We start from the raw sequence: 13,829 nt of genomic DNA, 5'->3' as shown, positions 1-13,829 counted from the left end.
TTGCTATTTCAAATGAGTTTAGATCTCTACATAGGCCTAACCCCACTCCATATCTAAAAAGATCTCAATGTCAATTTTATGATCTTCTGGAAACATAGCACACATTATCAATAGCAGCTTGGCTTCTGGCATTGCCAAATAATCATAACTTAATTCAAGACAAGCAAAAACATCTCTCACACCTTTGTCCACATTGTTTGGTTTCGCATTCCTTAACCTGTCCAGCATTACTTTCATCTCATCAACACCTTTTCTTTTCAAGCAAGTTCCCATAGCTATAATTGCAATGGGTAGCCCCTTACATTCCTTAGCAATTGCTTGTGCCACAACTTCTTGAGCTGCATCATCCACATTAGCATGAGCTTGAAACAAAGCCCAAGCTTCATTTTCTTGTAACAACTGAAGTTGAATCTCCTTTTGGCAACCCATCAAAATACATACTTCTAGGCGCCGTGTGGTTAGGACAATTTTGCAACTTTTTTGATGATTTCCCTCAATAGGAATCCCTATGTCCTCAAGGTTCAGCTTAGCCCATACATCATCTAATATTATCAAAGTTCTTTCTCCACTTTGTAATCTTAGTGCTATTCTTTTTGCCCTTCCAGTGTTAGATTCTTCCTCCAATTTAAGTCCCAACATGTCGGCAATTTCACCTTGAGCTCTTCTCATATCCAAGCTTTGAGAAATCGTAGTTTTCACAACTCGATCAAATAGCTTTGACTCTTTGGCTTTCTTTCCTACTTCTGTTGCCAAGGTAGTTTTCCCTGAACCACCCATACCCCATAGCCCAATTATGAAGTTGCCATCTTGTTGCAACGCCTTCCACAATTGATCAAAAGCCATTTTTGTAGAGTTGAAGAACTCAAAATTTTGAGAAGAGTGGTACTCTATATCTAGAGCAATAATAGGATGAGAAAATGGATTAAAATGATCACTCTTTGCATTTAGGTCTATCATTCTTTGAGTTGTCTTGGCCAACTTTTTGCAAAGACAATATCTCTTCCAAGTAGGACACCACTGTCGAAGGCAGCCATTGTTGGCCTTTAGCTCTTCCTCCAAATTCTCCATCTCTGCTATCAGGCTTTTCACATCATTCATCCACTTTTTAACCACATCATCAATTCTGTCAGTCCTGTTAATGGCCTCTTGAACACGTTCTTTCACTCTCCCTTGCTTGAGTATGAGCTCCTCCTTATCGATCTCAACATTTGTGGTGATTTTTCTGACACAGAACAAATATTGCAACTGTCGTAAAGTTGGATCTACCAAATATTCAGCAAGTTTTGCTGCCACCGACACTCCCACCTCTGCCATTTTGAATTAATAGCAACCTTCAAAGAGCCATTCATAATCATCAAATGATTATTTCAAAATTGGAATAAGAAAGATCAATAGTTTTTCTATAGCTTTCTTGCTGTCAATCTGCTTTTTTCGATCCCAGCTATGTTTAGATATTAGAGTAACTTCATTACTGTTTTCCCCCCCTAACAGATCGACCCAAAGGTGAAGTGAAGAAGGAAAAAAAAAAATAGTCTAAGAGAATTGACAGTGATCAGAGATAGATGCTTATGTAAGGGACAACACATAGAACAATGGTAATAATAGAACAAAGAAAGAGAAATCTGATGGTCCGTTTGGTTTAAAGAATTAGGGGGAATGTAATGCTAAGAAATGGAATATAATATAATAAAAATTACATGTGTTTGCTTGGTATGTTATATGAAGAGGGTTATTTTGATATAAAATTAGTTGTAATGAAATTACATAGGTTTATTGATGTAATCCTCTTTATAATGTATGATGTAATCCCCTTTACATGATGTAATCCTTTTACCTTTTATGAGGATTGTAGGTAATCCTCTTACACTGCATCGAACCAAATACGCTATGAAAGAATAAAGTCAGAGAAAAATGAGACACTGATTCAGGAGAGGTTATCTTGCTTCATACCTGTGATGAACTTCCACCTGCAGATATTGAAGAGTAAGAAGAACAGAATAGCACTGTGATGACCAGATTTTGCGTGTGAACGAGTCGTCAACTCAGTTGGAACTCGGAAGCTGGAAGTGAGAGTATGTAGATAAGATGATCAGTCGGTGCTGTCCAGTTTCCATTATTTCTATGGACCCGAAAACACGCTGTCTATATTCCATAATTCAAAACGCAATCTTATCATTTTTACTTTTCAAAAGCCACAGGTATTTTGAAATTGAAATTTCAGAATTTTTGGTTTACATTAACTTTGTGCAGCATATTATAAAAGATATGTTGTGATTTGATTTATCCTAATTCATAAATCAAATACTAACATGTTAATTAATATAGTAAAATAAATTTAATCTCTTTTTGTTTTTGCTAAAGACCTTTTCTTTATTTTCAAAATTTTTATTTTAGTCTAATTTTCAATACCATTAAAAATATTTCATTAATGATTCTAAAATGCTAGAATATACTACTATTATATTAAAATTTACAATTCCTTTTTTTTTTTGCTAAAATACGGGGAAAATGCTCAAGCTTTTATTTCATGTAGACCAACCTCGGCTTAAACACACCCATTTGATCTTTGTACAATAAATCCTGAGCAAACACACATTTGATCTTTGTACAATAAATCTTGTAATTCTATCGGAGGATTCCATAAAAAAGACAAACCCCCCTCTTTCCTCAAGCTTAAACCAGCATAAAATTTACAATTCTATTGCATCGCCAAATGCATTGTTTGGAAATTTATTATTGTCATTTGCATCAAAATATTTACTTTAAGTTTGTGTTTTATTAAAAAAAAATCTCAATCTTATACATAATTAGTCTTGGCAGGTGTCAACATTTCCTGTGGATTTTTTTTTTTTCCCAAATAACAATTTCCCGTGGATTTGCCCACACAATAGTTATTGCAGCCATTGCTATATATAATATCACCACTGCCATTCAATGTGACTTATATTTACAATTGCAGATAAAACATTAATACTTAAAATTATAATAATTCAAATGATCATGATGTTTCCTTATCCATTACTTCTTCCATAATACAAAATAGGTATCTTCTGAAATATTTACTTGGTAGAAAGTATAGAGCATTTCATAATTTTTGTAATCATTTTTCTAACTATACTCTCACTTCATATTTTTTTTAAAAAAAACTTATGCATCAAGATTTCTATTATTATTATTATTATTATTACTATTATTATTATTATTATTATTAGGAATGGGAAGGGACCACCAAAAATGGGCGGAGAGGAGAGACGGACAAGTGCAATGGAAAGACACCACGTCTTAATTCAAAACTCAAGACTTAAGTTTATGAGTCCTTTTTTTTTATTATATATTATTTATTAAACTCAACTTTATTCGATTATGTCCACTCACATTTGGATAACCTAACAATATATAGGATATTTAATAAGCTAAGGTTATAATTAGACAGATAAAAATTTTAAAAGATTAAGGTTTTACCTAACTTTTATAAGAACCTTGAAATAATCATCAATATTCTATAGTACGATTTGGGGGGAGTATTTTTATCCGAACTCTTTTCTTGTTATTGAATTTTGCAAATCATGTACTCCTTTCATTCCTTACTGTTAATCACTTATAATCATCTCACCGCAACTAAAATATTAAAGTAATCAAATAAAACAACTATTTTTTGCTATATCAAATAGTAAACATTTGAGAGACAAAAATATTTAAAATAATTAATTTATATAAAATTATGGATTTTTAAATAGAAATTATTGAATTCAAATACCAAATAGTATAATGAAAAATAATAATAATTAATATATAATGGTTTGGATCTAAAATGAAGCAATGTTCCTGATAATTATAGTGTTAAAAAGCACGAACAATAAGTTTCAATTTAATCTTCCTAAAATATAATATAAATATACATTCAATTAATATAAATATAACATTTAAATATTAACATAAGGCTCTACTTAACATTAAGATTTGATATGCATATGTTAGTATGAGTACTTTGTAAGTAGTTGACATTTTATATAAAAAAATATTTATTTTATGGAGATTTTATACAAAGCAGATATTATTTTATATTTACTTATAATCATAAAAAGTGATTATTAGTTAGTTATTTTGAAATTTTATGATATATTTGTTAATTTTTGTTTTATAAAAATAATTTATCATTATATTGTTTTAAAATTTTATAATATCTTTGTATATCTTGGCTCTTTAAAACAACCTCTTTCATCTATAGCATTAGGGGCCCATTTATTTTAATTTATTTCATAGATAAAAATCACTTAGTTTTTGGAAAAAAATTTATTTTTTGAATTTTTATGATGTTTGTTTAAACTTTTAAAATAATCAAAATCCAAAAAAAAAGAAGATTTTTTGTTATTTTAAGAAGTTATTCAATAATCTAATGCCGTAGATGAAAGATTATGTGTTTTAAAGAGGTGAAATATGAAGAGATAACATAAAATTTTAAAATAATAATAAATCATTTTTATAGAACAAAAATTGAGGAAGGTATCATAAAATTTAAAAATAACTAATTAATAATTACTTTTTTATTATTGTAACCAAACGCAAAATAATGTATGATTTTCATAAAATCTCAACAAAATAAATCTCTTTTTATAAAATCTCTAAATTACTTAAAAATAATCAAAAATATGTTTTTTGATCCTAATTATTTTTAAAAATTTAAAAAAAATAATAAAAACTAACAAAATAATTTTAAGAAAATAAATATTTTTTATGAAATAAGCTAATATTTAAATCATAAATCTGTTTTTTATTCTAATTATTTTTTAAAAATTTAAAAAACCATAATAAAAATCAAAAAAATAATTTTGTTAAAAAATAATATTTTTTATGAAATCAGCTAGTATTTGAATCGGACCCGATGACATGATGTTGTTAGAGGCCAAGATTTAATGTTTCAGATACCTATTGTTATTTTTACATTTAATTTAAGTAAGAGTCAAAGCAATTCCATAAATTTTCAACTTTAACTTTACCCAAAAAAAAAAGTCCAACTTTAATGGACTCCAAAATATGAAATCAAAATTTAAAAAGTGTAAGAAATCATCATGCGTTCCATTTAATTGTTGCTGTTTTCACGTTTTGGGACATGTCTCAGTGCTACTCGCTTTCCAACGAGGCGTATGTTGTCCGTTCCCATTCCTTTGAACTAATTCAGATGGGTTGAGTTAATTTAAATAAGGCTCAATTCAGGTTATATTCTACTACCTTTTTAAAAAACACATATAGTTAAGTTTGGCCCTAACACATTTGGACTTCAGGCTTATTCAGGCTGGCCCGACTACCCAAAACTTTTTAAAATATTTTTTTAATTTTTAAATCAATTTTAATTTTTAAATAATTTTGTTAAGCATAAAATATTATTTTAAATTTAAAATAAAAAATAATAACTTATCAATTTTATACTTAAGTAGCTCTGTTATTATTTTATTGTATTATATATAATTTATTTATGAATGTTTCCTTTAGTTGTAAATTAATGTTTTAGCTGTTTAAATATTGCTCTTATCATGATTATATATAAATATTTTATACATTTTAATTAAATTATATTTTTTAATTATAATCAAGTTAATCTCAATTTAATTACGATTAGACTACTAACTCTAAATTATTGTCCTGATTAGTTCAAAGTTTTTAATGACTTTTGGATAAACTGTACTTTTTATTTGTAAAAATATGAAAAAAAAATAGCCATCATTATATAATATCTTATATAAAATAAAATTATTTAATTATGAGTAAAATATTATTTTTTAAATTTTTTTTACTTTTTTTATTGTTTAAACCCTTACATATAAGAGGTTTTACCTCTATTTTATTCTCAAATTTTAACCAAATTTGGAGTACATGATAACCAAATAATTATTTAAAAATATTTTATTTATTATGTTTATTTAATAGTAGAGTTGGAAATTCATATACATCCAAATTTTATTTTTAAATTTTATTTTTACTTTAAAATCTAAAATCAATTATATTATTTTATAAAGAATATCAAATATACTTTTTTGGATATGTAAATGATGTATTGGATTCAAAACTTTTTTAAAATATAAAAATTAATATTTGGAAAACAAAAAAAGCACAAGGAAGAACAATAATTTAGACATCGGACAAGCACAAATCTCCACATAAAACTACTGTTTATTATTCTCGACTTGTTTAAAACATGAAAGAATAATTAGTTTTTATTAATCTTTCTTTGCCCTGCGATGCAAATAGTTCAGTTCTTTGCACGGACTCCACTCATGAACAATGTTATCAAACTTATAAATTTAAATGACGTTGATGTAAATTTAAATTATAAACTCATTAAAATTTATTTTAAATATTATTTTGAGATATTTTATTTATTACAAATAACAAAAATATGAAAATATAAATATTTTTAATTTTTTAAAAAATAACTATAGTAATACACTTAGATATATAGTATTATAGTAAAAAATAGTATGAAACTTAAAGGATTAATTAATATTTATAACATTTTATATATTTTTAAAAAAATATTTTTCATTCCGGTATTTGGGCCAAGCCCGAATTGGGTTTTGGCTTAGTCAAAATTTTCTCGAGCCTATTCAGGCAGCCCAAACAAGCCTGAATATTAAAGAATTAATATTTTTTTGGCTCAGCCCTAAATTTTTCAGACTGGTTTAGATTGTTCTGTTGAGCTTAGCCCAAATTAGCAACTCTGGACCCCAAATTTAAAAATTAAAGTTAAAGGGAATCTGACTTTTTTACTTTTGTAAAGCTACAATTATTTGATATTTCAGAATTTTTATTTTCGCATTAATTTGTCTAAAATATTAATTATCTTTTATTCTCCCTCCAATATGAGACATTTTTTAAAAACATTTGCTTATTAATTAGTAAAAAAAATACTATATTGGATTGCTTTTATAATTTTTTCAACTATACACCCACTTTATTTATTATTTTTTTAAAAATGTTTATTGGAGTAGTTATTGATATTTTATATTATGAATTAAAGGGAGTATAATTTTTGAAAATGACATCAAAATGTGGGTAACATTTTCAATTTGATTTAATATTCATCCTGACCTATTTTAATTTTTGAATACAAATTGAGTTGATGGTAAAATTATTTAAAATACAATGAAAAATCTTTAATATGGTTTGAAGTGATATTTTGAAATTGTTTAAAGTGATGTCTCTTTTATGTCATATCATACCACTTTAATCAAAAAGTCATTTTTCTACATTATTTCATGAACCAACATAGCTTCAATTTTAAAATGAATGGTTATTTAAAATAACTTTTTTAGTGAAAAATAATATCATTTTAATATGTAGAGTTTTCTTAAATTAATACATACTTTCTTATACCTAGTGGTGATTGCCACTTCTGTGATTTTATAACCTTCCAAATATGTTTTTAAAAATTGGAGATACATGACATTTCTGATTTTTAGAATTATAAACGTAACCTTTCATAGAATCTCTTAATTTGTAAGGAAATATTTAAAAAAAAAACCACGCATGTTTTCATTTTGAAAATACCTTGACGTAATTGTCCTTGCAAAACGCAATACAGATTCATACTGTGAGCATCAACACTTCAAAGTTGTGCCGAAAGATAATACATTAACCAGAAAATAAAGGTAATATATAGAAAATTAGAACAAAAATCTTAATTAGTCAAATTAAATGAGAGCAAATGTGGTGTTTGAGAAGATATATAAATATACCTTAATTGGTTTCCATTAGACAAAAAGTTGTTAAGAGCAGCAATAAGTGTGATTTTGAAGAAGACGGAGCAATCCATAGCTTTAATTAGAATGAAACTGAAACTGACACAGTGAGGTTGGAAAAGCCTTGAAATATAAATTGCTTCATGAAAATTGATTTCGAGTTCTCAAATAAACTTGCGTTTATCATAATAACCTATAAACAAAACACATGTTTTTGGCCCCGACAATGTTTAGACATTTAAGTAACAAAATCTAGTGTTTTATGATTTTCTAGTAGATCAACAAAAAAGGTGAAATAAATTAAAGAAGAAAAAAAAATGGAGTTCGTAAATGACAGCAGCAAGTATTTGCAACTCTCAGGCCAATCATACTCTGAGAATTGGGAGTGATCAGAGATAGATGCATATGTAAAGGAAACATAGAACAACGGTAACAAAAAGGAAAAAGAAAAATATGAAAGAATAAAGTAAGAAAAAAACTGAGACTCAGATTCAGGAGGGGATATTGCTTCATACCTGTTGTGTTAACTTGCACTTCAGTTGATGATTCTTGGCTTGTAGATTTGGAAGAGTGAGAAAGGAACAAAAATTGGAAGTGATAATATGCAGAGAAGATGTTTCAGGCCTTCAGTTGCTGTGGTCCATTTTCCATTTGTTTAGACCCCAAATCTCGCTGTCTGTATTCCGAAATTCAAAAGTGAAAAAGCAATCTAGTTATTTCTTACTACTTTCCAAAAGTGATAAGTATTTGAAATTTCAGAATTTTTGTTTTACATTAATTTTGCGAAACATATATATTAAACGAACTTCATCAATCAAATAACATTAATTATTATGGAAGAGGAGTTATTTATGGAAAATCGAACATTTTTAAAAATTATTGTTAGTTTATTAAATGTGATATGCATGTCTTAAGAATTGAAAAAAAAAAAAGCAATTTAGCCTTCTTATAATTTTTTTTCTAGCAAACAATATATGGGAAAATCATTGATGGAATGTATGCAGAGCCTTTTTGGCAAAAAAGGAAAATCTTAAATTGTGTGTGTGTGTGTGTGTGTAAAGACGATTACCCCATTTTATAACCCACAACGCAAGAAAATGGTCTCTATGAAATTGATGGAATGGATATTTTCACATAAGTCTCATTATTTACAGTTTATGGGTAGTACTACTACTCATTATATCTATATGTTTATATTATATAAAATCTATAAAATAATTGTAATATTTATGAGTGACTCACAATTCAGCTTAATGAAGAGTATTCACAATTTTTTTTCTTTCACATTTTATATTGACTGCTTAGATGTTCGAATTCTAATTCCAATATCATTTTGGTTTGCTTAATTTCTTTGTTAATTTTTCCAGAATCTAATAAGTAAAAACCTTATGTTGCTGGAAGGATTTTGTATTCACACACACGCAGAGCTAGTTTGTTTTAGCTTATTTTATGAAAAATCACCTATTTTTTTTAAAAAAATATTTTGTGAGTTTTTATGATGTTTGGTTAAATTTTTTAAAATAATTAGAATCTAAGAAAAAAATATTTCTAATTATTTTCAGAAAAGTAACTTCTGAAAATAATCTAATGTAGTAGATGAAAGAGAGTATTTTAAAGATATACGAAAATATTATAAAATTTTAAAATAATATAACAATAAATTATTTTTATAAAACAAAAATCAATAAAAATTTCATAAATTTTAAAAATAATTAACTAATAATCTTTTTTTATTATTGTAACCAAATATAAAATAATATCTACTTTATAAAATATTTACAAAATAAATCTCTTCTTATAAAATCTCTAAACAATTTAAAAATATCTTATTTTTAATCTTAAACAAACGATTTCTTGACAAAAATTAAGTTAGGAGCGTTAATGTTTCCTTGTTAATTGGAAGTTTATGAGTTACATCAGGAGGACCATAAGAGCTGGGGTAGCTTTAGGCTCAAAGAGTACTTTTAAAGGTTTTTATACGTTGTCCATCAATAAGGTTCTCAACAGTAAAATTTGATGCCATGATCTAATTGATTACGAGCTAAATCACTACCATTTGGACCAGCATTTGTTGGTAACTAAAAGTATTTTCTTAAATAAAACGGTATTCAAAATGAAATGAAAGGATCAAATAAAAAAGTTAAAAGAAAAAAAACTAATGCATGCCTAAAGAAAAAGCAGAAAGTGATCGTTATCATAACACGGTTTTCATTATTATTAATGCCACCACCATTAACCTGGATTGAACAAACTATTTGAACATCAGAACATGCATCTTTCAAGGTGGAATAAAGATTTGAATATTATTATATTATCTTTCCATTCACACAGAGCTGTTGTGTTCTTTCGTGATAAAAAATGGTTATATGATCACTGTAGGGACGATTGAAGTTGGATATTTGGAGGAAACGAGGTGATGAATACGGAACAAGAGAAAGAGACACATAATTAATTTTAATTTGATTTTCTGATTCATTTACAACAATAAGAGACTTGTAAATTAATTTGTATATACTTGTGTACATGTTGTCAGAAAGCTAGATTAAAAATTTTAATCTTAAACTTCTAGTTTTCTGATGGATGTCTCGTCATTACTCACCTTATGTGATTGAAATATTAAAGTATGGGATTGTGAATTCCCTGAACTAGATTCCTAATTCCATCTGGAAACTTCACCTAACATTTAAAGTAACTTTGAGTACCGACAGATATGACCCATCACCCATGTGGAAAAGATTTTTTTTTTAAAAAAAAAGATTAAGAAAAACTAATGCATTAAGAAGGATAGAAGAAAGTGATAATTATCATAGTGGGTTTCATTATTAATCCCACTACCATTAATCAGCCTTAAGAAAACGCAAGTGGCCGTTATTTTATTGAGAAGTACAAAAGGGTTGATCCATGCTTATAAAGGTACAAATAAATGCAACCCAAATGTAGAAAGAACTTAATATTTAATGTCAAAGGGAAGATGGAGAAATTAAAAGATGTAATCTTACATATTATAATCACTCTATGGCTCTCCCTTTTTTATTTTTTTTATCATAATTCTCACTTCGATCTTTATCAATTAATAGTCTTATTTTAATATATTTTATTCTTTATCAATCTATTCCGCACTAAGTAGTGTAGTGTGAATTTGCATAAACATATAGACTCCCAATTTCATTAGGTAGGTGACCCATGTGGAAAGGAATAAAATTAAAAGATCAAAAAAAATATGCTTAAAGTGATAATCATAGTGGGTTTCATTATTAATCCCACTACCATTATTCTGCCTTAAACAAATGCAAGTCTCTAGTATTTAATTTAGGAGTTCAAATGGGTTGTTTCAGGCTTATAAAATAATTCACCAACAAAAGAAAACAAACAAACAAAAAGAGACTCACAGATAGGGTGTTCACGGGACGGGACAGAATCGAGACACCCCCGTCCCGTGTTCCGTCTCGAAAAAAAGATCGGGACTGAATTTTGATCCCGTGTCTCGTCCCGTCCCGAAAGTCGTCCTGTCCATTAAGAGTTGGGACGGGACCGGGACAAGATCGAAATGTCCCGCCGTCCCAATAAATGAAATAATATCGAAAAAAAATCTGAATAATAATGTTCATTAAAATTTTAAATTATATAATTTATTAAGTTTAAAATCAAAATAACACAACTACATAAATAACAATAATTTAAAATTAATTATTGAATTATATTAATCACAACTACATATTATAATAAAAAAATACAAGTGATCTTTATGCTATAAGATTAGCAACAACAGGCAAGTCAAACACAATATCAAATAATTGTTATTCTACTTTAGTGAAGGTGTACTAAGCTAATTACTCTTCTAAAAATAAGTAAGAAATATGTTATAAATAAAAGTTATTAATAGATAGATATAAGAATATAAATATAAATTAATATATTATAAGAAAGATATCGCCATGTTTACTCAATGCCATTAAAATATATAAAAACATATTTTAAATATTTTAAGTATTAAAATTATAATTGATATAATTAATATAAGTATAAATTATATTAATATAATTAATATATTTAAAATAAAAAATATATATATAATATTCGGGACGGGACAGGACGTCCCGATGGTAATCCCGTGTCCCGTCCCGTCCCGAACCCCTTTCTTGTCCCGTCCTGATTATTTTTGGGCCGGGACAAGACCCGTCCCGATATGATCGGGACGATACCGAGCCAATCGGGACGGGTCTAAATTGAACACCCTTACTCACAGACTAATAAGTTAACAACTACTAATAAGCCTTAGCCCTAACTATAGGTGGCAATTATCTAAACTTATAGTGAAAATTTTTTAAAAAATAACCTTGTAAAATATTTTCATAATGGTCTACATGTCTAAGTTATATAGATGAAATTTCAACATTTTAAATTGATTTACTTGTTTTTTATGTCATATTATAAAAATAATCTTATAAAATATTAAATCCCAACCGTTTAAAATTTGATCTAATGGTGGAAATGGAAAGAGAAGAGAACCCTCCAATTTATTTCAGTTCTAATGTGGCTAATTTCCTGTTTAATGCCATACGGCAAAATTTTTTTTTTTTTTTTGAAATCTACAACAAAATGCAGAAATTTTTTTTTTTTTTTTCAGTGAATGTCTGATTTATTCTACCCTGGCTATCTTTAGGGATTAGGATGAGCGAAACTGAAAAAAACTGACGGCACCAAATGAATTCAAACCAATCCAATAAAACTGATCATTAATAAGGCTTGGTTTGGTTATATAAATTTGAAAACTGATTGATTTGATTTAAATTTCAATTTTTTTTCCTTTGAAATCTTAATCAATCTTAAACCATACTTTTTATATTTTAAAATGTAACTTCTTATAGCAAAAACCAAACAGGCCCTAAATTGTTGAAGCCAAAATGCTATAACAACTATTCTCACCTTTTATTATGCTTAGTGTTAGATTTCTTATATTAAGTAAGTTTAAAGATAATATAACCTATCAAAATGACTTAAGTCATTTGGTTATATACTTCTTAAACTTATATATTTATGATATATTTTTTAATATTTAGATGTAGGACTTGCTTTTATCTTCTAATATTTCCTTTACTATTTTTTTTCATTTTCTTTTTTTTTTGCTTGGGCTTGTATTTTTTTTCCTAAGTCTTGGTTTTTTATTTCTTTCTTTCTTCATCTTTCATTATTTCATTTTTCTGCTTTTTTTAAAATCTCCTGTTTAGATACTTCCTAAACTTATATATATTTATGCTTTATTTTCTAATACTTAGATATGAGACTTTTTTAAATCTTCTAATACTTAATAATTGTCCTACCTAAATTAATCAAATATTAATCTGATATCAGAACTTTGCCCTCTATTTTTGAGTGTGTAACTCATGTATCTTATCTTTTTGTCAAAATGTATTTGGACTCAGTTACGACACAGAATTAAATAGCGCGTTGAATGATCTCATCATGATCCATTGGCATAGAATTTGAGTAACACATAGGGAAAGCTTAATTAATCCAGCAAATTCAGGTATCACAAACCCTACCCTGTCTTCATTGATCTCTCTGCTTTTTTTTCTTTGTCATTCTTGATCTATTTAGCAGTGTATTCATGTTTCGTGGACAAGAGAACAACACATAAAAATTATTTTATTCAAGAAAGCAATTATGCTTAGATTACTCACCTAATTAATTGACTTCCCCTTTACTTAGGTGGTGATATTTGGCTCTTGCAATTCAAGTATTTATATATTTTCTTGAGTTTGAGTTGCTAGCTAGAAAATACTTATCATTATTTACATCCCAAAATTATTAAAGTCCCTCAAAAAATGTGGTCGAAGAGTTAATTGTCATTCTTTAATCCAAGCATTTGGCTTAATCCATGAAATCCCAGCACTGCTTATAATCCCAATTTGACCAGAAACTTTGCAGCCTGATTAAAATTCCAAGCTGTTTTATTCATAAAAAATTATAAGAGGATAAAATAAAAAGTAATTAATTAATGATACACATTACACATTTTTTTCATACAAAGTGACTTATAAAATATTTCTAGAAGGTGAAATATATTTAAGACTAGAAGGAGTACTTCACAAT

At 27.4% G+C, this 13,829-nt stretch overlaps 1 protein-coding gene across 6 annotated transcripts; it reads right to left on the bottom strand.

The window, feature by feature from the left end:
* Positions 1 to 36: 36 nt before the first annotated feature.
* LOC129318402 (probable disease resistance protein At4g27220) lies at positions 37 to 8,385 on the bottom strand. 6 transcript variants are annotated; one of them, XM_054963134.1, is made up of 4 exons: positions 8,252 to 8,385; positions 1,951 to 2,060; positions 1,835 to 1,866; positions 37 to 1,331 (listed from the first exon to the last, which is right to left on the bottom strand). In XM_054963134.1, the coding sequence occupies exon 4, from the start codon at positions 1,312 to 1,314 to the stop codon at positions 37 to 39; it is 1,278 nt and encodes a 425-aa protein (XP_054819109.1). In that variant the 5' UTR covers positions 1,315 to 1,331; positions 1,835 to 1,866; positions 1,951 to 2,060; positions 8,252 to 8,385. The 6 variants fall into 6 exon arrangements, with proteins under 6 accessions (XP_054819109.1, XP_054819107.1, XP_054819112.1 ...); XM_054963132.1 differs by lacking the exon at positions 1,835 to 1,866; XM_054963137.1 differs by lacking the exon at positions 1,835 to 1,866 and having other exon boundaries at positions 37 to 1,307.
* Positions 8,386 to 13,829: the final 5,444 nt, after the last annotated feature.

This window comes from Prosopis cineraria, unplaced genomic scaffold (genome assembly GCF_029017545.1).
Source record: "Prosopis cineraria cultivar Desert tree isolate PC_DT_omini unplaced genomic scaffold, ASM2901754v1 PC8, whole genome shotgun sequence".
Classification (NCBI taxonomy): domain Eukaryota; kingdom Viridiplantae; phylum Streptophyta; class Magnoliopsida; order Fabales; family Fabaceae; genus Prosopis; species Prosopis cineraria.
Note: the sequence above shows the minus strand (reverse complement) of the source record. Positions and strands in the feature narration are given on the sequence as shown.